This window comes from Lepidochelys kempii, chromosome 1, assembly GCF_965140265.1.
Source record: "Lepidochelys kempii isolate rLepKem1 chromosome 1, rLepKem1.hap2, whole genome shotgun sequence".
Taxonomy (NCBI): domain Eukaryota; kingdom Metazoa; phylum Chordata; order Testudines; family Cheloniidae; genus Lepidochelys; species Lepidochelys kempii.
In genome coordinates this window covers 130,458,566-130,483,665 of record NC_133256.1, presented here as the reverse complement: position 1 = coordinate 130,483,665, position 25,100 = coordinate 130,458,566, and the positions used below count along the sequence as shown (strand labels likewise).

General features: G+C 38.9%; 1 protein-coding gene across 1 annotated transcript in view; it reads left to right on the top strand.

The window, feature by feature from the left end:
- Positions 1 to 25,100, top strand: part of ANOS1 (anosmin 1) — a 182,348-nt gene that overhangs the window by 111,761 nt on the left and 45,487 nt on the right. Inside the window, 2 exon segments of the mRNA XM_073327881.1 lie at positions 5,198 to 5,382; positions 12,840 to 12,969. Of these exon segments, the coding sequence (XP_073183982.1) occupies positions 5,198 to 5,382; positions 12,840 to 12,969 (315 nt within the window).

Here is a 25,100-nt window from a genome sequence, read left to right as displayed (position 1 = left end):
TAAATTGTTCTATCACTGGAGGTTTTTAAGAACAGGTTAGACAAACACCTGTCAGGAATGGTCTAGTTCTCAACCAGGTGTACAAGTCGTCTAGATATTTGCGTTGTTTTACAACAGGCTACATAAAAAGCACTGGCGAAGTCAGGACAAACTAAAATTTCATACAGACAATGACTTGTTTATAATTGCTCTATATGCTAGACACTGAAATGTAAGTACAGTATTTATATTCCAGTTGATTTATTTTATAATTCTATGGTAACAATGAGAAAGAGAGCCATTTTTCAGTAATAGTGTGCTGTGACATTTTTTTTTGTATTTTTATGTCTGATTTTGTAAGCAAGTAGTTTTTAAGTGAGGTGAAACTTGGGGTACGCAAGACAAATCAGACTCCTGAAAGGGGTTCAGTAGCCTGGAAAGATTGAGAGTCACTGGTCTAGTTATTAGGTAGTCCTGCCTTGAGTGGAGGGGACTGGACTAGATGACCTACTGAGGTCCCTTCCGCTCCTACGCTTCAATAATTCCCTCGTGGAATCCCTAACAAGGTGTCAGTGAATCACAGAGAGGAGGCCACAGTGAATCTGAATCATAAGCAGAACAAATTGGCCCGTCTGTGTAGAGTGTCACTTAATTTTACACAGATGAGAAGAACAATTTCAACAATGAAAGTATTTAAAGATAAACAGTTTAAATCACTTAAATCAGAGATAATCTTTGTTAATAAGAATCAAGTGGGTAGCACTACCAAGTACATAGTGAGAGATAATCCAATTGGAGAGCAAATGAGTGCTATATTCTGAATCAATGGCATTGATATCTTGCAGATAAAGCAGTTAAAAAATACTAAAAAATACATATAGGCAGTATTTCAATGCTTGAAGAGGCTGAGGAAAGAAGTTCTATTAAAATGTTTTTACTTGCTTTGATTGGAGTATTGAAATTCGGAGAAGAAAGTTTTCCTCATCATGCAACAATAAGGTATTATAACTTATGGAATGATTGGCTCTAAGAGTGATTCCAGAGTTTGATTTGTTAACAATAACTTTTGTTCACTTAAATATTCTTAAAGTGTGAATCTAACACTGAAAAGTGACTGTATAAAAGGCACTTTCTCACTCCACAGACTTGGTTTGTGTGTATATTAAAAGTAAATTCTCCTTACTTTAGTGAGAAAATAAGATTCTAGCAGTGTATACTTCTACCTCCTCCTGTCAAGGACTTTATCAACAGAACTGGACCAAATCAAGCCCACACTACCCAAGTCTCTCTAGCTTGACTTTCTAAACCCAGACAGCGTTAGCAGTTAGAAAATCTTTTGATTTACTTAACATAAATAAAACAAATTTGATCCGAAAGTTACCGAAGCACAGTAAACCTGGAACCCACAAAGGCACTGTATGTAAAGTGTTTTGGGATGACCTCCAATAAGAGCTTAATCCAAAGCTCATTGAAGTCAATGGAAAGACTTCCACTGGTTTCAATGGTCTGTGAATGAGGTCTTATATAATTATAAGACTTTAATACATTATTATAACATCACATATTAATGTGCAAAAGATTATTAAAAATGAATGATTTCATTAACTCATTCGTATTCTTTTTGATGCAAATGACCCACAATTGGTGCTAAAGTAATACAGTATCTGTATTGCATGGGAGCAGAAGTTTACAGGATCAAACCTCAAATGTGACGTTATATAGTAAGTTTCATTGAGGACATTCAAATGTATTTCATAATTGGTGCATGTGTGGAGCGGGGCGGGGGGTGAAATTAAAGGGCTGTATGTAGGGAAGCATACATAGGATATGATATGGTGAATGAATGCAAAAGGAGAAGTCTGGTCTAATTATATACTTGTAGCACTAACATTCTGCTCCAACATCTTATCAGTTATCTTCAGTAGGTATTTGCTTGGAAGCACACAGATGTGTTACACAGGAAGGGCAGAACCAATGCTCTTCTGCTTTCTCAGCTGACGAATTCAGATCATTAGCCCTTGAAATTGTCTTCCTACAACAAAGAACAAGATGGAGCTGGGCAGTCTTGCTTTTCATTTTCTCCAAGGGCAAATGACCTCCCTGCCACTAGGAAGAGCAAAATTGGCAAGCATGACTAAGATCTAGTGAACAAATCCAATACTCATGCTAATCTTTTTGACAGCACTCATAGCCAGAAAATGAACTCAGATTGAAACTAAAATAGTCTATGGGCTTGTCTGCATTATAGGTTATGTCAGTATAACTTATGTTGCTCAGGGGTGTGAATAAACCACCCTCCCTGAGCAACGTAAGTTACATCAACCTAAGCACCAGAGTGGATGGTGCTGTGTTGGCAGGAGAGCTTCTGCTGACATAGCTACCACCTCTCATGGAGGTGGATTTATTATGCCAATGGGAGAGGACACTCTATGCCAACGGGAGAGCTTTCTCCAGTCGTGCCACAACAGCATAGCTGCATCCGTGCAACTGTGCTGCTGTAGCACTTCTAGTGTAGACTAGCTCTCTGCAAGTTTCTATAATTTCACCGTTGATCAAGCTTTGGAGATTGGTAATACACAGAAATACATAGAAAAATCTAATGACAACTTTTAATTAATGTAATATGCTGACAGTTCAGGGCAACTGCAGCTGTATTTCCCCTCCATGGTCCAGCAAGGGCACCCACTTTTAGGCTTCTAGATCCCAGCTGTTACCTGTCTTAGGCAGAGACTCACGTCTCTCTCCCTCCTGACCAGGGTATTTCCAAGCCGTATATTTTACTGCCCACACTGTGTTATTCCAAGCAAGCAAGACTGCCTGCATGGGCCAGCATCTGTACTTTGCTTAGTCTTCTAAGGCTTCTGAGCAACATAATGGCCAGCAGTTGTAAGTTACCACACTGCCCTCTCTAAGCAAGAACATTTGTTCTTAAGATGAAAGCATTAGAGAGAACATTAAAAACAATAGAAGAACCTACACTCTTGCTAAAAAACTTAAAAGGGATCACCCCAACTTTGGCTCTGGTAGGTGCCAGTCCTTCCAACACTTCCCTGAAGATTGACCCTCCCCCACTTTGGACAGAAGGTCTTGTCCATTTGCTGGATTAGAAAGAAGGCACTGAGTTAGTTTAAACTCAGACTGTTTATCCAAAGGTCCATTTTTTTGTCTGTTGGTCTCTGGAGAATCCAGTCTGAACTGGTATATGGAAGCATCTCCAGGTGTTGGAGGTGAGTTAATTTGCCTAATCACCCCCCCATTATTCTTAGTTCCTGCAGGGCTGTGGTCATTCTCCCACATGAAATTACATACAATCCCTGGCCCACAATGATACATAAACTTAATATCCATATATTTTGAACCCCTCCTCCCCAGCCCCCAGGTATTGGGTTACTCTTACATTTGAGTTAAAAGTATGCTTTCTTATGTCTGATGTTTATATATTTACTTTTTATGGCACGGATACATACGTATTAGTTGAAAAACACCTTTGGTAACACATTTTCTGGACTCTGGTATTCCACATATAAAACAAGACATGGGCTGAATTCCTCACTGGAACACTGTATTTCGGAAGACTAATTTGTTCAAGAATGGTTAAAGGGACTGAGCATTTACATAATAAAAAGCACATTGAGTAGTGATTGCATTCACACATCTGGATATGAAACTGATGATGCTGATTCCACAAAAGGATTTTAAAATGCACTTGTGCTATGCGTTAGTTGTTTGTGCTGCTAAGATCCATCTGCACACAATTACATACACCAGAGAGGTTGAGTTACTTCCAATCAAGTGAATCCAACTGATCCTAATGCAAAGCAGGTGGAAGATTTTTTAACATGCAAATAGTAGGATTATTGTACATCATAATTAAAGAGGGATTTGAAAATGTAGACATATGAACTGACATAGTTCATGATGCTCATTACATTAGATTATGACTTCTGGCTGTTGAATGATATCCAGGATTTAAACCTATGTGGTAACAGGATTTGAATGCTGAATTTTCCTCATGATGCTTTTAGGTTTCTTCAACACTACAATATTTGTCTTTATTTACTGTAGCAGATTATGTAATTGGGAAAGGTCTGTTTATAAAGCTCTGCAAAAGGCAGTTTGTTGATCTAAGGAAGTGAAGGAGTTGGAACAATTAAACCTCAGATATTCTTCATTTAAATCTTTGGTAAATAGAGACAAGTGGATCAAAATTCTGATAATTTATGTTTACACACTGGCAGTTTTGGATTTGCTAAGAAAACACAGATGCTCCCATTATACAGTAATATCAGTTATGGATATGAAGAGAAAAAAAATCCGAGACCTGATTTATATATGCTCTTTGAACCAAATTCTTCCCCCATTGATGGCAGTGGCAAAACTCTGACTACAATGGGACTAATGTTTGGCTGTTTTTACACCCCTCATTTGATACATTTCTAATGTAAAAGTATTGAACTCTTAATATTAAAACTATTTGTAATTTCTTGAAGTCATCTGTGTATGGATAGTTAGGGTAGAAGCATATTTAAATTACAATGTATGGCACCAATCCACACACTGAACCCTGGCACCTGTGCAGAGCCTTATTAAAGTCACAACATAATTAAAATACATAGGACAAAATTGATAGGAGGGTTTAAAAGTCAACGCAGCAGTTTTATTTGTCATGATCTGAGGTAAGTGTGCTAGATACTGAAATAGATGAGTTCCAAAAGAGTATCCATAGAAATGCAACTAACAACTTGATTTGCTGATTGAATCAAAAGAGACCAGCTCTAGAAAGTAATTCCTTCCCCCAGTCTGTTATAAATGTTGCAAAGAGGTGTTGTAGTCATGATGACAAAACTGCAGAGAGAACATAATACTCCATAATAATGAGTGATTGCTGTAAACTTTTAAAAGGCAATTTCAGTAGATTGTAGTGTAGTGGTTGATAAAGGAAATAATGAAGTAGGGTGAGATTTTTCAAATGCATTCGGCATTAACTTTACTAACTTCAATATCAGTTTTACCATTGAGTTTAGTGGGAACGGAGTTAAGCTAACTCTGAACACTTTGGAAAATTCCACTCTTCATACATGTTAAATCCCTTAACTTTTTTTTAGTCTGTCCAGCCATTTCCCTCTTAATTGTCCCACAACACCCCCTACATTTGCTTCCACATACACACCCTATTTTGTAAACGTCTTAACATTCTGTCTGTACGCTCCTATTTCAGGTGTTCCATTGAAACCCAGGAAAGAATTAAAATTCACAGAACTTCAGTCTGGACAACTGGAGGTTAAGTGGTCTTCAAAATTCAATATTTCAATTGAGCCTGTGATCTATGTGGTGCAGAGGAGATGGAATTATGGAATCCATCCCAGTGAGGATGATGCCACCAGCTGGCAAATGGTGGCACAGGTCAGTCATTTGTATAATAATCCCTAGCTCTTGTATAGCAATTTTATGAGTAGACCTCAAAGTGCTTTTACAAAAGAGATCAATACCATTAGTCCCATTTTACTGGTGGGGAGATGGCGGCACAGAGAGTTTAAGTGACTTGCCCACGGTCACCTAGCATACTAGAGGCAAACTGGGAATAGAAGCCAGGTTTCCTGAGTCCCATTGTAATTCTCTATGCACCGTAAGTCATGGTTTTCTGTCAATTTTTTTCATGGGAGAGTAACTTCATTTTCCTCAGCCCTATTACTTGTAGTATTAATATAATAATACCAAATGCTACAGTTTTAGCACTTTATACTAGTGAAAGGTGACAAGATGGTGAAAAAGCTGTTAGTATGAGTATACCAGCAAAGATGTAAAAATTTCTCCTAAAAAACACTTTTCAATCTATATTTTCAAAAATGATGAGTAATTTTGGGTTGCTCAATATTTAAGTGTTCATCTTGAGATGCCCAAAAGGCTCCTAATTTTCAGGGGGTCAATGGTCAGCATTGTCTAGAAATCCAATTCTTTTAAGATGTGTCAAGTTTGGCATTTAAAAACAAAGGTATCCAATCTCATGAGTCACTTTTGAAAATTCAGGCTTAGGTACCAAATTTTGCCACTGAATGCATATGACAGACCCAGCCTATTCTGAAATCAGCAGGGCCCATACATAACATACAGTGATAGAGTTTGGGTCTAATCAAAACAGTAGAAAATTAGTTGGTATAAAAGCCAATTGTCTTTAAAAATAAAATAAAAAACAAAGTGGAAGAAAGAATAAAATACATTTGTTGGTCTGCTTATTTTAAATTGTAGTTTCTCTGGCATTTACCCTACCAGTTCAGCAAACTCTATGCTGTCATGCTCTTATTTCTTATAGCAATCCATACTGTATATGTAAAATTCATATACAAGTGCTTTTTAATGAGAAGCAGCCAACAGAGAAGAAATTTTCACTTAGTTCCTTCCCAGTTTCAGTCAGTTTCTTAACATGGTGACAGCCCTCCTGTATGGCAGAACTCCAGCAGTTTATCTTAACCGCTGCAGCCACATCCTTGCTGACAAGAAAAGCCAAACGTGGATGTTAAAAAGAGCTGTGAAATGTCCTTGCAGCAGGTAGCAAGGAGGGGAGAAAAAATAAAGTCCACAAAGTAGAGCCAGGAGTTTAAGTTCTGTAATGACCTGAGTTCATTCTCCATTGAGGTTACATACAAATAAGCGACGTTAAAAGAACATTGGGCCTGTAAAGTCAAGCACCAAAAAATTAGTAAGTGCCAGAATGAACACTGCCTGTGCACATGCCACGATCACAGAGCCTTGCCCCGTATCCCAGGAGACGTCTAGGGCAGAGAACAGAACCCAGATTGTCTCAATCCCAGTATAGTACCTTAACAAAGCAACTTCCTTCCTCTTCTTACAGCTCTCAGCTTCATTTACTGTTATCTTGTAAAATGAATGACAGAGGGGTCCGGTAGAACAAACAGTGTGTGAACTTGTCACTAAAGACTGTATCATATTGCGTATGAACGAGGGGATGGAATTAAGGTTGACTGGGCAACATTAATTCTGGCATTTCCTAATTTTTGAGTGCTTGACTTTATACCATTAATGCTCTTTTAATGTAGTTTGTGATATGTAATGTCCTAGGTATGTGTGTGTGTATGTGGTTTCTCTTAACAGTCTCAAAAGACAGAAATTCCATGATGTGGAAACGTATAGATCCTAGCGCTTCCACATACACACAAAGTAGAATTTTACTACTTGAACTAGAAGAGTAACTGATAGCGCATCACAGCCTATCATCACTATGTGGACCACACTGTACGTAGCTTGTGCAACTGTTTGCTAGGTCACAGTGGAATATTGAGAGTCAGAATGCCTGGCTCTGGAGGTGAACATGGGCTAGTAGTTATAGAGAGCATAGCCAAGTATGCAAATTTGACCCGTTTGTTCTGAAAGGCAATGTGGCTGAGTAGATGAGAGTTTGGTTTGTCATATTAGAGATAGGGTTGGATTCCTAATCCTACCTGAAGTGATTATATGCAGCCCTAGTCTCACTCTAGCTATAAAATGAAGGAATTATATTTGTCTGCCTCCTAAATTTGGGGTGTGAGGCCTTGATCAATAATCTGGGTGACGAAGTGAACAGAGTTAAAAGAAAAGGAGTACTTGTGGCACTTTAGAGACTAACCAATTTATTTGAGCATGAGCTTTCGTGAGCTACAGTTCACTTCATCGGATGTAGCTTACGAAAGCTCGTGCTCAAATAAATTGGTTAGTCTCTAAGGTGCCACAAGTCCTCCTTTTCTTTTTGCAAATACAGACTAACACGGCTGCTACTCTGAAACCTGAACAGAGTTATTTACACGAGTCAGTGGAAAAGCTCAGAATTCATGGTTTTTCCTGGCTCCCAGCCCAGCACGTCTTCCTCTAGTCGAAAGTTGTGGGTGCTGCTGCTTGTTGAGGTATCCTTTTTGGAGCTCAGGCTTGATGGGGTGAGGAAGATATGCTCAATGCACATGGAAGGTCACTGAGGCCATAGCCAAGGATCCGGACCTGTGTGTGCTTGTGGCAGTAAAATGTATTGGATAACTGCTTCCACATTATTACAAACAGTTTTACAGTATTTCTTCTGGCTAATTAAAAATCTCTTTTCATGTTTTTTACTAGCGGAGCAAGGGTAATGGAGGGTCTATCAGTTTTGAGCTATGTTTCTCTAGGTTTTGGGTTCCCCAACATTTGCTCTAGCCTGTTGTAGAAAGACTCAGCATGACAGTCAATTTGTATGTATTGTATCTTGTTCCCTTGTGTGTATTCTTAGTTTAATTGTGCAAAAGATAATTTTGTAAATGTAGGTTGTCTGCTTTTGCATATGGTTTTGTGTGATACTAATTTTTTTAAAACTGCTCTTCAAAAAAAAAAGACATTTTGCAAACCATTAGCATACAATGTGCGTAACAAACAAACAAAAAACCAAAGCTGAATTACATTATTTAACATATGCAAATTGGTCATTGCACTAATGTAGGAGCTTTATTTTCTTTAATATTTTTAATATCTTTTCCCTAGTACCATTCTAAAACTGCCACAGTATAATAGGACATATTTTTTGGAAAAATATATTTCAGATGTGTAGAAGATTGACACAATGCACCAAAGTGATGCTCAGGGATCAATTACCATATAAAATATATTATACATAAATGTGTTAAGGTACCTTATACTACTCATTTTCACAACTTAACCACCTGCACTTAGGTATTGCAGAATAATACCATCTGAGTAGCAAACATGCTTTATAGGATAGACTCAAGGAGATCAGTCTAGTTAGTTTCACAAAGAGAATGTTAAGGGGTGACAGGTCCAATATAATATAATAGCGTTAGGATCATTGTTGTTTGTTGGTCTCTCATATACACTGGCAGTGTTGCAGGTGTGTAATGAAGTTCAGCCAAACAGTATTTAATATTGTACGGCACACTATTTTATTTACCTAATATATAGGACATCTGGTAAAATGATGCTGAATATTATGATCTGGGCTCCAAACACAGTTAACATGATTTTTTTTTTTTAAATGCAACTTACTGTAAAATATCCCATAAGCATTTAACATTTTGTTAAAGTTTGTTGAAATGGTGAATGGTTGCTGAGTGGTTCAGTGGTTTAGTGCTCCAACATCACACCTCTCAAGCTCCAGTTACATGCACTGTATATGCACCTAATAGGAGTTTTGCCACTGAAACCAATGGGAAGAGGAGTAGGTCTGCGATCAAGTCACAAATTAGAATGAGGTTGGCAGTCTCAGCCTAGACACAGTTTCTCTCTTTCTCATAATTAATACTAATTGTGCCATCACTGTGTAGTCTTTGTTTCCAACATTCCTAGGTTGGAATAGCAGGACTGTTACTGATAAGAGCCAGGAAGTCTTGGCTGAGAAACTGAGAAATTTTGTGTTATGTCTGCCTGTACTATGACTGTCTTATTATGACCACTCAATTCACCAGAACGTTTAAAAAATAAACGGTATTTATTACGGTATTAATACTCAACAGTATTGCCACTAATGTATTACCTCTAGAGACACTGGTCCAATCTCTGATCCCAGTTACACCAGTGTAAATCTTGAATAACCCACTGATTTCCATTGATTGTAATCCTCATCTCTTTCCTACTGTTGCTGCCATTCCCTGTGCCACTATTTAGATTCTAAGCTTTTTGGGTCAGTAACTGTCTTTCTGTCTCCTGTGAAATAATGGCACACCTTTGAGCTCTATAAAATTAAGATAACATTAAAGGCTGGTTCAACTATGTTCAAGCCCTCAAGGTGCTCATTTGATTGAATAATTCAGTCCCTCTCTACATAATAAAGAAGCAGATCATGGAGGGACGAAGATGCAGAGGAAGACTATGAAGGGAAAGGTCTGTAGCCCCCTCATAGGCTGCAGTAGTTAATAAGGGAGTCCTAGATTTGTGCAGATGGAGGAAAAAGCTGGCAGCAGCAGCAGCTGGCTGGGCCTGGAGTGTACCACAGCCACAATAGCTTAAAACAGAGACTGGAGAGGCAAACAATAAGGCAAGAGAGGAGAGAAGACAGCCCGCTCCGCATCCCCAACATCAAATATCTCAATTTCTCTGACCGTAGCCTCTTACCAGGTCTGGTTACAGGTAGACACCTTAAGTGCAGGCACCACCTGAAAACTTAAGTGATCATTACTGATCATTTAGATCAGTGATCTAAAAATAATTTTGCTGGATAGATAGAGCATCTCTCAAAAGTTCAGGCTGGCTCACTAGGCCTGGGACATTCACAGGTATCAGGAGTATCTATATGAGGCAGTGTGCAGCACAACTCGTTCATTTATTCCTTATATAGTATTGACATGAGGAATAAATATGTAATAATGGGCCCTTCATTTGAACAGAAAAAGGTATAATACCATCTAATGGCTGCAATTTGAAGCTAGACAAATTCAGACTGGAAATAAAGCATTCATTTTAAACAGTGAGTGTAGTTAACCACTAGGACAATTTACCAAGAGTCGTGGTGGATTCTCTATCACTGACAATTTTTAAATCAAGACTGAAAGTTTTTCTAAAAGATCTGCTCTAGGACACAGGTTTTCAAACTGTGGGGCATGCGGCAATCCCAGGCAGGACTGGGACAAGCCCTGCACGGTGGGACGGGAGCACCATCTGCACCCCCTGACTTACTCAGCGGGCCACCCAGCCTGTGGGTGTCAACATCTGCTGTGGCCGCACCTATTTCTGCTCTGGCAGCGTCCACACGCAGCTCTGGCTCCGTCCCCAGAGACCGTCACACGCACCTTCTTACACTCTGAAAACCCGAGTTGGGAAGGGAAGGTATTGTGTCTATTTTTGTCTGGGTTGGGGGGGGGAGCGGGGGCGGAGAGGGATAAAACTAAAAATTTTAACTCAAAGCGGGTAGGGGGAGCTCGCCTCAAAAAGTTTGAAAACCGCTACTCTAGTAGTTATTTTGGAGGAAGTTATTTGGCCTGTGTTACACAGGAGCCCAGACCAGATGATCACAATGTTTCCCTCTGGCCTCGGAATCTATGAAGCTTGAGGAGACATGGAGCAAACACACACAGACTTTACCTCCTCTGGGGCACTTGATACCCCAGGTTTCACAGCAACTCAGCAATGGATCTGATACTGGGAAGATAGATTAATGGGAAATAGATCTTGTCAAACTAATTTTATACCCCTTTTTTAAAATTAGATTACGAGTTTGGTTGACAAAGGCAACAGTGTTGATGTAAGATTTCTACAAGGTATTTTATTTGACACCGCACATTTTGATTAAGAAATTAGAATGATACAAATTCAAAACAGCATGCATTAAGTGGATTAAAACTGGCCAAATGATAGGTCTCAAAATGTGAATGTAAACAAGGAATCATCATTGAATGGGTGTGTTTCTAGGTGAATCTCATAGGGATCACTTCTTGGCCCTACACTCTTTAACATTTTTATCAATGACCTGGAAAAAAAGCCCATAACAGAGTTTGCAGATAACACAAAGACTGGGGGAGCCGAGTGGTAAATAATGAAGAGGAGAGGTCACTGACACAGAGCAATACATACTGTTTGGTAAGTTGGGTACAAGCAAACAATATGTGTTTCAGTACGGTCCAATGGAAACTTATAGATCTAGGCATAGAGAATGCAGGCCATACTTACATGGTGGGGTACTCAATCCAGGGAAAGGGTGACTCTGAAAGAGACTTGGGAGTCATGGTTTGTGATCAGCTGAACATGAGCTTCCCATGCTATACTGTGGCCAAAAGGACTAATGCAATCCTTGGATGAATAAATAGGGGAATCTTTAGTAGGAATAGAGAGGTTATTTTACCCATGTATTTGGCACTGGTGTGACCGCTGCTGGAATACTGTGTCCACTTCTGGTCTCTTCACTCTAACAGACAAAGATATAACAAGATCCAATGACTGGAAGTTGAAGCTAGACTTGAAATAAGGTGCAAGCTTTTTAAGAGTAAAGGTATATTTTAAGGGTAATTAATCATTTGAACAACTTATCAAGGGTTGTGGTGAGTACTCCATCACTGGAAATTTTTAAATCAAGATTGGATGTTTTTCTAAAGGATATGGTCTATTTAAACAAGAATTAATCCAAGGAATTTCTATGGTTTGTGTTATGCAGGAGGTCAGACTAGATAATTGCAGTGGTCCCTTCTGACATTATAATCTGTGATTCTGTGAAGATCCTCTTTAAAAATGGGTCCAGGATGCAGCCATATCCAGGATGGTTACAGTGGAGCCTCACTTTCAGGAACCAGGTGGATGGCCACATTTCCACACAGAGAGAAGGCTCTGCCTCCTATGCATTCCTAAGGATCTGTAGTGTTTTTGGATAGGCCTTAAAGTGTATTCTGCTGGAAACAAATCCTTGCTCTGTCTCTGCAAGGAGATCCTTATAGAGATTTCCTCCCCCTGAATTGATTTCCACAGTAATTATAATTGGAAAACATTTCCATCCAGTTCTCCTGAATGTATACAGGTGAAGGGGAGACCAGAATCTTGCCCACTTAAGTCACAAGTGAAAGTAAGCTTTGTCACTTAAGCTGATTTTTTGAGGGATATTTTAAAAAAATAATAATAAAAATCCACACTATTTTGTACAGTTTAGCATGGTCAGAAGCCTTTGCTAAGAATCGTAGATGTGTTGCAGTTCACAACTAAGGTGGGCTGCCAGAGTAATGTGCAGTAGTTGGAATCTGCCGGCACTTATGATTTCACAATTTTATGTGTACTTAAAACAATTTCTCCAGTGTCCCCAACCTCAAAAACCCTACTGAATAAGCTAGTGTATGTCAGAAGATGTGAGACAGTAAGATTAACATTTCAGAATAAAAGGAGTCAGTGTGTTATGACATTTTTCCCACCAGACTACAGAGGAAAGAGTACAACTGTCTGACATAAGACCCAGCAGGTGGTACCAGTTCCGAGTGGCTGCCGTTAATGTGCATGGGACAAGAGGCTTCACAGCACCCAGTAAGCACTTCCGCTCCTCTAAAGGTTAGTATTCATTTCCTCCATCTCACCCTCATCTTGGCTACACATGGAATGCAACCCAATCTTCTTAATGTTTTTGTTCTGGATTTTCAATGGGTGGGTTGTCTGCATTTAGTCATTAGCTTAAGGAATGGCCCAGGTTTGACTGAAGTTATTACATAGATTAAAGGTTAATGATGCCATTATTCTTTTATCTGCAAGGGGGTCTCAGAATTAATGAACATCCTTTTGGGTTCTTTCAACACTGCTAGTAAGAGAACTGAAGTTCTCCTGACCACATGATACTGAAAGTCAAATATGAAAGAACTGAGATCTCAGCATATGCTGTTGCAAGTAGTCTCAATATTTGTTATTTTCATAGGGAATATATTCCTGCCATTTGCTGGACAGACGGTATCACATAATTTTGTTGGTTGTGTTCAAGCAATTATAGCACCAGTAATTTGACTTAGTTCTGCTTCTCTGTGCATGCCCTTCCACCTCCTAGCAGGGATCACAAGGTCTCTGGCACCATCAAAAACATAAATCAAGCAAACTTTTTACTCTGAAGAGGAAGAAGTGCTAGAAATTTCATGAACTCAACTAGAGACTTTGTGGTTTCTATTTGCTTTTATATAGAAGGCACTCACGTGGTGATGCATGGCAGTATAAATCCCTAAGATAGACAGACTTTTTGTTCATTTTGGAAATAGGTGACACAAATCTTTAGTGATGTTTGATGCAGCACACTTCAAGAACCATATACTTTTCTATTTCTGTATGTCCTCTGAGCGTCAACATTCTGAAGGCATCAGAACTCCAATGAAGAAGGTGGGGCAAATATTCAGCATGTTACATGGAGACATAATCAAGCAATTATGGTCACAGTAATTGGCTATTACTCAATGTCTCAATGTCTGAGACATTTTTTAGACATTTTTTATTACTTGCCACTTTGACACTCATTGTATACCACACAGGTAAACTGCTCAGTCCAGATCCTTCCTAGCCACAGCTCAGCAGCTTTCAGCAGACAACAGAAATGGCATCCCTTTCCCCCGTGAGCTAAAAGAGTAAATGTAGAGCTAACATGTTAAATGCATGAAGAGTTCCTGAACAGGTTTAGTTTCAGGATTCACCTCTCTTCTGCATATGGTGGGCTAAACCTGATTAGAGAAATGAAGGGAAGAGGTGTGAGAACATTGAGGAATGGGGACAGGGAAAAGGAAGATGTCTCATCTGTGATGGTAACTTTGGTAGGAATAATGGAAATACAGACATGCTCTGAGGAATAGGAGAAAAAGCCTCCAGGAGGAGGAGAAATGGAATTTAAAAATTGGAATGAAAGATAGATGGAAGAATGAGGGTCAATTGAGAAAACGAGAGAGAGGATGTCATGCTTCCATTTACCCCCATTGACTAGTGTGGCTCTTGGCGATGTCCCCCAAGCTGGAATTTGGCCCCTGGTCCAAAGTCAGTAAGTATCAGCTTATCCCAACACAACCTACTACAAACTCTCAATTGTTATACTATTTTCTGAAGATGAATTAAGTTTAATTATGCATGCATCCGATGAAGTGAGCTGTAGCTCACGAAAACTTATGCTCAAATAAATTTGTTTGTCTCTAAGGTGCCACAAGTCCTCCTTAACTTTAATTGTAATTTTACAAAACACATTAGGAAGTTTAATAAAATGCTATGAAAAGGGGCATGTTAATTAATGTTCTTTTCTGACTCCCTTTAGAGTAAATGGGGCTTTTGCATGTGTAACTTATGCAGTGTTTTACCAATGGACTCTGGAGTGTTCTATATAACGTAAAGGTAGTTGTATAAAAGAAATAGCTGATATGGGCCATTGCTAATGGAGCTTTTAATTTTTGGACTCTGGTCTGGAATAAGTATAGCTTAATAAAGCCCAGCAGCGACCAACATGGTCACAGTTAACAAGGGCATGTACTATTGCTGGCAATTTTGGTAAATAAATCAGAGTGAAAGGGTATGAGGACTGAATGAATACGTTATTACTGCCTGTCAGGGTTGAGGCATATTGATAGTTTTCAAAGCCACTGCCCATCCTCACCATTCTGTGAATAAACAAGAGTTCATTTTCTAGTTCTGACACCTTTTGAGTTCACCCATAAGAAAGTTTAAATTAAAAAAATAACGAGAAGACGACTTTTTCTGTTTTTCTTTTAGCATAAACTGCTATGTGTACTATAAGAGGAGATATGCTGTTGTGTTGGATACCTTGGATTTATAGATGTGCACAGAGTCTATTGTAATGAGGGCTATGTATACCTAGACAGATGGATAAACAGACAATAGTCAAAAGTTCTCAATTAATTTAACTACTGGAGAAGTGATGTTGTTCATTATAACTATCCGAAGGTCTTGATGCTTTGGAGGTGTCCCTTGTGTGATTGAACATCCACTAACATGAGACTAAGGCCAAGGTATACACTAGAAACTTTTGCCAGTATTACAGTGTTGTTTGGGGTGTGTATGTGTGTGTGTGCGTGCGTGTGTGTGTGTTTGCTTTTGATTTTTTTGCAACATTTCTATACCAGCAAATTTTCTTCATGCAGATGTAGTTATACGGGCATGAAAGTGCTGGTCTAGCTTAATTTACTTGCTGAACTGGTATAAATTATACTGGCATGGGCACTTTTTTGCTGGTATAACTGCATCCACATTAGGATTTTTCTGTGTGGCTATAGTTGTACCAACAAATCTTTTTCAGTGTAGACTACGTCTAAAAGTCATGCCATCTCATCAAGGTGCAGATGTCTGTCAGGAGCAAACTACTAGTGGCCAGAACAGCAGTAACTTGTTCTGTGTTCTGAAGTAAATGTTTTTTTTCCCCCCTGGGGTAGCAAATGTAACATGTTGACTTTTCTCTGGCTACATTCATGCTGCTTTACACCACACCTCAATTATTTGTTTGGATTTTGTTAGTCTGAGACAAATATTCTGTCTGGATGCAATTTAAAACTGTAATTGTGTAGAGATGTAACATATTAACCATGAAGTTTTGGCTTTTGCATGGCATTTTCAGGCAGGATTTGTAGTAAGTTCTAACATGTTTCTTCACTCCATAGTGTGCTACCCCCAGGAACATATGGCTCTAAATACCCACATGGAAAATGACCACATTTTAGATATTTGGAGCCTCCTATTTTCTGCAGCCTACCCTTCTGCCCCTCCCCGGCGCTTGCATGTATAACCTACTATTCCTGGTTGGTTTGTTGGCAGAAAAAGCCCTAAGAATTCTATGACAAGGACAGCGAAAGCCTGGAGTACTTTTTACATTCTGTTGCAGAAGAAACTAAAATAATTTGCATCTTTATAGCAGCAAAAAGTATAATCAACCTTGTTCAAAAGGTTACTGTAACCCTCACAAGTAACTGTTTTCAAGGCTAAACTGCAGCCCTCAACAAAGAAATGTGAATTGTCATGCAAGCAGTAGAGAATAGTTAGCTGATCAACTCCATAGTCAAATTTACCTCTCTTCAGGAATTTATATAATTTTTCAGGGCTGCTGGCACTTTTTGTGGCTGTGACAACATCTGTGCCACATTCACAAGTCCAGTAAGATGAAACATGTCTAGAATGAAATAATTGTTACATAACCCTAGTGTTCAGCGGATTGGTTCAGCTATTGGGTATTTATTTTGAAATATTTTATGTCTCCCTCCATAAGAAAGACATATGTATAGGAACACTGTCATATATAATAATAGTACAAATACCACAATCGGTGACAGAATGAATCATCTTGTGCCACTAAGAAATAGTCCAATATTGAATTTGTTGGATGAGCTGAAGAAAAAAACAAAACCCTATAGTCTTTGGCTATAGGATTGCCCAGTCTCCTCACATCTTGTCTAAATCAGCCTAAATCAACCATGTATGTATGAAGTACCTGATAAGTATTAGTGGTTTTATAAGATTTATCAAGGACTAGATCTAGAGTTTCATTAAAGTCTCCAACTATAATAATAGGATGGAGGCCCATGTCATTTACACTCATGAAAGTATTTGGGATCATCCTGCTTTGTCCTGTGGAGATTGGCAAAGATGATTTTAGAATTGCCAATTTCATCCATGAGAACAACAAATCTGACCTCACTGTCAGATATTATCCTCAGAATATTAATATTAAACTTTTGATGTATTAGTATGACAACAGCCTTAGCTTTAGAATAAAAGCAAACCAGAAACTGAGAAGCCTACCCAAGCTTTATTCAGTTTACAAGCTTCATGTTCTGTCAGATGTGTCTCCTGGAGCATAACAAAGGCAACATTCTCTTTTTTTAAGCATTGAATATTTTTTCCCCCTCTTTGAACGGGGTTATTAAAATCCTTTAAATTCCAGGAGACACATTTAATTATCAGAGCCATCATTGTTAAAATATACTGGGTAAAATATAAGGTCACTTTGTGAATAAATGAAATAGCAACATTTCCTGAGTGCCATATAGTTCTTGCATAGCTGGGCAGCAAAAGTTATATAATCTAGGGGTAGGTTGTCACTTCCCAGTACCTATTCTACAAGAGTAGGAATGAAATTCCTAGCATGGGACAGTAACAGGATGGTGGCAGAGAAATTAAATAAGTAAAATAACATGGAAAAGATAGTGGAGAGAGAAATACACATTAGTACTATACAATCAAAAAAGAAGAATCTGTGTAAACAGCCCAAAACCACACACTTGACACCCAGAGGGGGCTGCTGGATCAGGTGAAACTTGGAGATCTTCACAGCCCCTGGGGCCCCAAACATTAATATAGTAATCCCTTATTACCAATAGAATCTTGATACATTAGTCCATAAAGAAGCACCATCTAATAAAACAATGATTTTATATATATAAACTAATGAAATGATAAATTTTACATTGAAGTTCCTTTCCCATGAGTTAAGGCAATAGGTAGTAAATTGATAATAACCCTTTAACTCTTCAACTCCAGAGAGAAAGAAAAAACAAGAACTAACATCAATATCAACCACTGTCCATCAACATTTTTAGAGCAGCCATATAAGATCTCAGAGAGCAAAACATAAATTCTGTATAATCAGATCATTCCGTAGATGTCTCCTCTTGCAAGAAAAGAGCTTGCATTTTTCTGCCTCCTGAGGGGAACTGAATGATACTGTCTTCTCACCACTGTTAATATGGAGTGTTTTCATGTAATTAACAAAATACTTCAAGTCCATCTTCCTGGCCAATGGTTTTTTTTGGTTAAAAGCTGACATCATTGCAACCACATCACAGGCATAATCATGAAAGAGCAGTATTTTAATTGCTGGTTCTCCCTATAACAGCTTCTTTTTTCTCTGGATTTCTGCAAGATAAGTCCCTTAGTGGTAAACTTCATGAACTTCACAATCAATGCTCCAGACTGACTTCCTGGAGCTGGCTTGGGGGCAAGGGTCTGGTGTGCCCCTTGTATATCAAACCAAAACTCTACTGGCAGATACAACAATTTAATAGTTTAGGGACAAATATGGAGGGTTTACTTGTCTATTCCCCCAGGGACACCTACAATCCTGATGTTACATCATTGTGAGTGGCTTTCTAGATCCAATAGCTTGGTCTTAATGGTCCTGATACCATAACAGTTCTTCATAATCTGTAATTTGTTCTCTCTGAAATCATCTTTCCCTTCAGAAATTCTGTGTTCTGCTTCACTCATCCTTCTGGTTACAGCTGTAGTGCACTCTCAATTTCAGTCATGGTGGCCTGTAGGGTGGAAAATGTAGATTTAATTTCAACAGTATCCATGGTCACCTGTTGCAGTATAGTTATCACCTGTGTTCCATCGGGCTCAGGCACCATCTTGTTTGTAGAAGGAGGGCAGGCGGATCTTCTCTTTCTTTCTTTCTTTCTTTCTTTCTTTCTTTCTTGCTTTCTTGCTTTCTTGCTTTCTTGCTTTCTTGCTTTCTTTGGTGCTTTCTTTGGTGCTTTTGGATTTGGAGAAGATAATGTGGTGCTAGAGGGCACCTTGGGGGTCACAATAGTTGGGTGCAATATTTCTTAGGGGCTTTAGGGGACCATGTTTGGGGATTCCCCGGGGGACACTTCAGAGTTCAAGCAAACTGCATCCACCTGAGTCGCATCCACCCTGGTGTTCTCCATCTTCTTGTTCTTAAAAAACCAAACCAAACCACAACAAACTGCTTATTTCGTGAAGCGTTCCAATGATAATGACCCTAGACCAGGAGTTCCCAAACTTGGCTTGCAGATTGTTCAGGGTAAGCTCCGGTGGGCTGCGAGACACTTTGTTTACCTGAGCGTCCGCAGGTAGGCCGCTTCCAGTGGCCGCGGTTCACCGTTCCCGGCCAATGGGAGCTGTGAGCAGCCATACCTGCTCATGCTCAGGTAAGCAAAGTGTCTCACAGCCCGCCAGGGGCTTACCCTAATCAAGCTGCGAACCAAGTTTGGGAACCCCTGCTCTAGACCATTCTGAGTCTATTTGGTTTGATTTTTTTTAACACAGTGTAGTCCCTGCTGCCTTTATATTGTAAGGATTTGAGAAACTTGGTAGTTTGGCACGAGCTCACTTATTTGTTTGTAACACTATATAAATAAATACTTCTTATTACACTCAGATAATCAGTGACCTCATTGGAGAGAACAACAATCATAAAATATTCAGAATGTTACAAAGGAGCAGCTGTTTTTTGTGTGCTTGGTTTGGTTTTTTTCTCAGATAAAGGGTTCAAGTGTGGCCAATATGCATGGCGTTGCATTGGGAGTGGAGTCAAGCTGCACTGCCCCAGGGGGAACTCCTTAAGGGACTGTGCCACAGAAAGAAAAAAAAAATCCCTCCCTGAGGTACTTGTCCGCGTGAGAGAATGCCCAGCTCTTTGGGACAAGGACTGTCATTTTGTACAGCACTTAGCACTGTGGGGTCTCGGTCCATGACTGGGGTGCTGCAATACAAATAATAACAATCAGAATGATGCTCCCCAAGAGAGCTGATTTAGAGATCTTGAATTTTTGACTTACTTTTTTTGCAATCTTTTGCTCATTTGAGCGGCTAATATTTTCCAAAACAAAAGATTTTCACAAATAAACAAAATCATAAACAAAAAAAACCAATAATTTTTTTTTCCCCTCACACGTTTACTGGTTCTATTCCCCAATCTGTGCCAATGGGCTCTGGAATGGGAAGGAGGAGGGCTCCTTGGGAGGCAGCAATCCCTGTGCTCCATTACTGTGTGTGTCTGGGTGCAGAAGATTGTAGAAAGCTACTTGTGCCCAACCCCAACTCGTGTGGATGATCAGTTACCTGCCTGAAAGGTGCTTGATGCCAATGATATGACTTGTTAGTATGACACAGTATGAAATTCACTTATTCAGAAGTAACAAAAGTGCATTTAGGTCAGTGTTTTGAGGCTCTAGTCGTGTAGTATTAACCTAATCCAGCTTTGTATATAATGGAGGTTTAGTCTCTCAAGAACAGGGTCTGCAGTTAACTGGAGGGATCAACATTAAACATTGTCATGTAATGCATTTATTTTTCAAGCCTATTCCTAGATTAATGTGCCATTTTCCTAAGCAAAAAGAGGCTATATAGGTCATCAAACACACACAAACAGCCAAAACACTCTCCCTCTGCTAGAGGCTTTTGTCTTCAGCATGAAGGCAGTTACTAGCATACACAGTATAAATTACCAAAGAAAAGGAAGCAGACAACATTGTTTTCACAGCACATTAGTACCATACTGGATGTGATTTCATGCATACATTACTGAGTGTTAGTAAAACCAGAACAGACACCCACTCCCAGCAATAAAACTCCTTCTGTTGCTCCTATGAGACCAATGATTTTTTTATACTGTTGCACAGCTGGTTTATGTGTGCCATTTCCAATGGGCAAAACGGATCCCTCGGCATATGCCTTGGAACTGTTTAATAGCTAGAAACTTGTCTGTGATGCAGCTTCAACAGTTTTGTAAAGACTTATAAGGTAAAATGTTTAAAAGACAGTGTTTGGTGATCCATTTTATATAATATGTGAAGTGAAAAAAGATCCTAAATTAGAACCAAACTTGCTCTGATTATTACAAGTCAGAAGGAGAATTCCAAGTTCTAGTGTCCTTTTTACATTATGGCAGACAGTAGAATTCATTTATTCGTTATGCTCATTACACATTAAGCAGTTTCCAAGTTTTGACCAAGAAATGGTTGCATTTTGGTAATGGATTAAATGATCCCGCTGCATGGTTTGTATGTATTGGTTTGTTAAGGTTGCAAAGTGCTTTTGGATGTAAGGTGGTTTTCAATATAGTAAAGATAATTAATATAGCAATACATTAATTTTTTTAAAATTGTCGAGGATATGGGGGAGGAGGTAGTTAAACAGCAAGGATTCCTCTTTTGGGGGATATGGGGACAAAGTTTTGCATGTGATGGCAGAGTAACCAGCAACACAGGAATTTAACTTCTTTGGGGATACACAGGCCAGATATGGTGCAGACAAATGCAGCATTTGCCCAATGTGCTGTGACGGTGACCTCAACCTTGACCTAATGAAGCTATCATTTCTTGAGGTGAGAAGTGATTTACTTGTCATGTTGCTTAGCCCAGAATTATTTCCAGATCGAGGACAGGTCTGTGTGCCAAATTGAAGTATATATGATGATTTTTTTTTTACTTGAACTACAGTACTAACCACAAAGGAAAGCGTTGCAAACACTGATATCAATGTTTCTGCAACCAAAAGATATGATTGTACCCTCAGGTAAGCACAAGGCTCTGCAACAACAACAGTAACAAAAATAAGCATTTGAGAAACTCCAGAACTGGAATTATAAAATAGTGTCATCTTCGAAAAAGGTATCAAGACAAAGTGCACCTAACTAATTTATATTTTAAGGTGATCAGTAAAAGGGGTTAATGAAGTGTAACTATAAGGTAACATGTAGGGTGTCCTGTCCTGTCCTGGCCATCCCCACATTTTTGGCAAAACTGGGCGTTTGTCCCACTTGCTCTTGCCAACTGATGATCAGTTGGCAAGAGCAAACTGGACAAACCCACAGTTTTGGCAAAAAAGTGGGGTGTGACCCCTAGCAGGGTGCAGAGGAACCTTCAGGAGAGAGAGGGGGCAAGCAGCAATGCCAGCCCTGTGTGAGAGGGAGGGCTCGGGAGAGCGGCTGGGCTGGGCCAGGCCAGCCCCGCACAGGCAGATAACGGGGTAGGGTGGGAGGGGGGTCGGGTCAGTCCAGCACGTGGGGAGGAGAGAGGGGCTTTTTTACCCTTTGGGTAAAATATGATAACAGGTTATCACTGTAGTCACATTAATCAGTATTTTGTTTCTGTAGAACTCTATAAGCTTTTTGCATTATTTTGATACAAAATTTCTTTGCCACTAGCATTTGCCTTGATGTACAAACCATGATATGACTTGTCAGTGTCCGGTAGAAACAACTTTTTCATTCAATAATGCAATAGTAAAAGCAAGAATATGAAAAAAGTGTTATCAGATAATTGGGGAACACATTATTAGGGAAGAACACTCTGGCTGGTTAATTACAATGTTCTGTATTTGATATTTAAGAAATTTCACATGACACTTTCTTTGTGTCCACAGTACACTATGTCTGGCTTATCCTCTATTGGTTCTCACTTGTGACTTTTGTCTGAAATAAAAATTTTTTAAATCACAGAAAAACGGGAGATTCCAAAATATTTAGACTTTTATGGAGGTAGTTTTGTCAGTTGTCGTGGCGATGAGTGTCATAGAAATGTCTATAAATAAAATTAGGTACCAGTATTTGCATGTAAAGACATTAGAGAAAGTAATGATACGTTAGCTTTAGATAAAATGGAACAGATCCTCTGCTGGTGTAAATTGTCATAGTTCCATTAATTTCAGTGGACTCCATTGACTTAAATGGAGGTATGACAATTTATACCAGCTGGAGTTCTGTACCTACATCACAATCTCAGGAAATATTCCCCACCTCCAGGCAATATTTTATTGCTACTGTCCAAACAAACAGTATTCATATTGCCTTCCGCTTGCTAATCTGTCTTCACAGGATTTATTCTAATAGTCCAAATTTTTAAGTAACTTCAAACAGTGCTAGATTTTTTAAAAAATCACCAGTCTAGAGAATTTTTACCTCTTTCTCCCTCAAATGTGAAATTTCTCCAACCAAAAGTCCAAGGTCCAGGATGATAACAATTAAAAATGTCACCTCCGTTTATTTTTTTTTAGGACCACAAATAGGTACACAAAAGAGAATACTCTGAAAATATGTGGTGTTGTCACTACTGCTGGCATGTGACTCAGAAGGGTGACATATAAATCCCTTAGAAAAGAAGAATTTTTTCAAGGAACGTAGGATCGGATCCTCAAAGGAATTTAGGCACCTAAATGGAGTTAGGATCTAGGACTTAGCGTTCTGAATGAGTTTTTCATGGAACTCTGAAGAATGGTGTTAACATTCCATTTCAGCAAAAGAACAGCTCTGGTAGCATCTATTCCCATTCAACTCTTCACTTCTTACCAAATGCTTTTCATCACAGTGCATGTTTGTCCAGCTGGAGTGTTGGTTTCGGTAAAGCCAGAGCAAATGTTACTTGGTATAGCAATGTCTTCCACCAGGGTTTTGTAGTTATAAAAAATACTCTGGGTGAAATCCCGACCCTGTGATTCAATGGGAGTTTTGCCTTTGGCTTCAGTGGGCCTGGATTTCACCCCATATGTTTTCACTGATGAAATGAAAAAAAATAGGGACATTTCAGGTTTCCTGAAAGTTCCCAGGAGGTGGTATAAGAAAAAACAACATAGTCACTTTACAGGATTGACCAGATTCAGTTTGGGGTACCGGGCATTTTTCTATACATAAAAATATCCATTACCAGCAGTCCTGCCAGGCTAAAAGCAGAAGCTTTATCCAATTGGGAAGGGGAGAGTCCCAGCTTCCCAAAGGGACACACAGCACTTGTTTCTAGCCCTTAATGAGCCCGAGATGACAGATTTTAAAGTTGTCAGAGTTATACATCTAGAGAAGCTATTTCAGTTCATTTTTAGAATTTTTTTATGAGCTCCCTGAGCCCTCTACAATTGCACTATAAAAACGAAGCCACCAGTCTTTATAGGTAAAGGGATGAAAAAATAGCCTCAATAACTTTTTTGTATCCTTCCACCTGCAAAGACATACTGTTTAAAATACTCTTAAAATAATTCTTCTGTAACATATACAATGGTGTCATGTGGTTTACTTGACACTCACATGAGATGACCTGTATAATTCACCTATGGCTTTGCCATCATGGGCAATATGATGATGATGATGTTGATTTATTGGTATTATCATAGTGCCTTGGAGGGCATCCAGCATTCATGCTGATAAAATATTTGTTTCTCACACTACCATACAATCTACAAAATATGTAGTTACAAATAAATAGCGAAAACTTTAAGTCAATCAAATATTTGTCCTTAGTAACAAATTCAGAATTTGGCACATAGCACTCAAATCATGAAACGTATATTTGTGAACCATATATTTTAATTGATTTCAATAAATTTCCTTGTGATATGACAGTTGTCATGTACAGATTGTTTTAACATATGTAGAAAGTAGACAATAAACTATACTAGAGCACAGTCCCCGACATTAGTTTAAGATTAACTACGGAAATACATCACTCATAGTTGTTCTTCCAATATACATAGCTAGATTAATTATGTACTTAAGACTGAGGCAGTGGATTCTTCACAGTTAAGGAAGTGACTATAAGGGCAACACTTCACCTGAGGGAAAAAAGGAAACTGGTTTCCAAGAGAGCTGAAAGATTTTGAGCAAGCGTGAAGAAATGAGGAATCCTCATTACTGGGGAAAGTCAGCTTGAATTGCCCAAGTCCAATAACTCAAGTATGCTTGGTAATTTTTATAACCAAAAATGTGGTTGAGTGAAATATGTGAGGAACAGGAGCAGCCATTATTATTTGAAATTCCTTTTTAGTGACATTAATAAGCCATTCATTATTTCACATCTGCTAGTCTTTAAATAGGAAATGCTGTCCTTATTAATTGTGATCATGTCAGTTTGCATCCCCTAAGTGATGGAATTTTTCAGTAAAACCATTTATCCTGGGGATTATCTGATGAACTTTCTGTGCCTGGAAAGTTC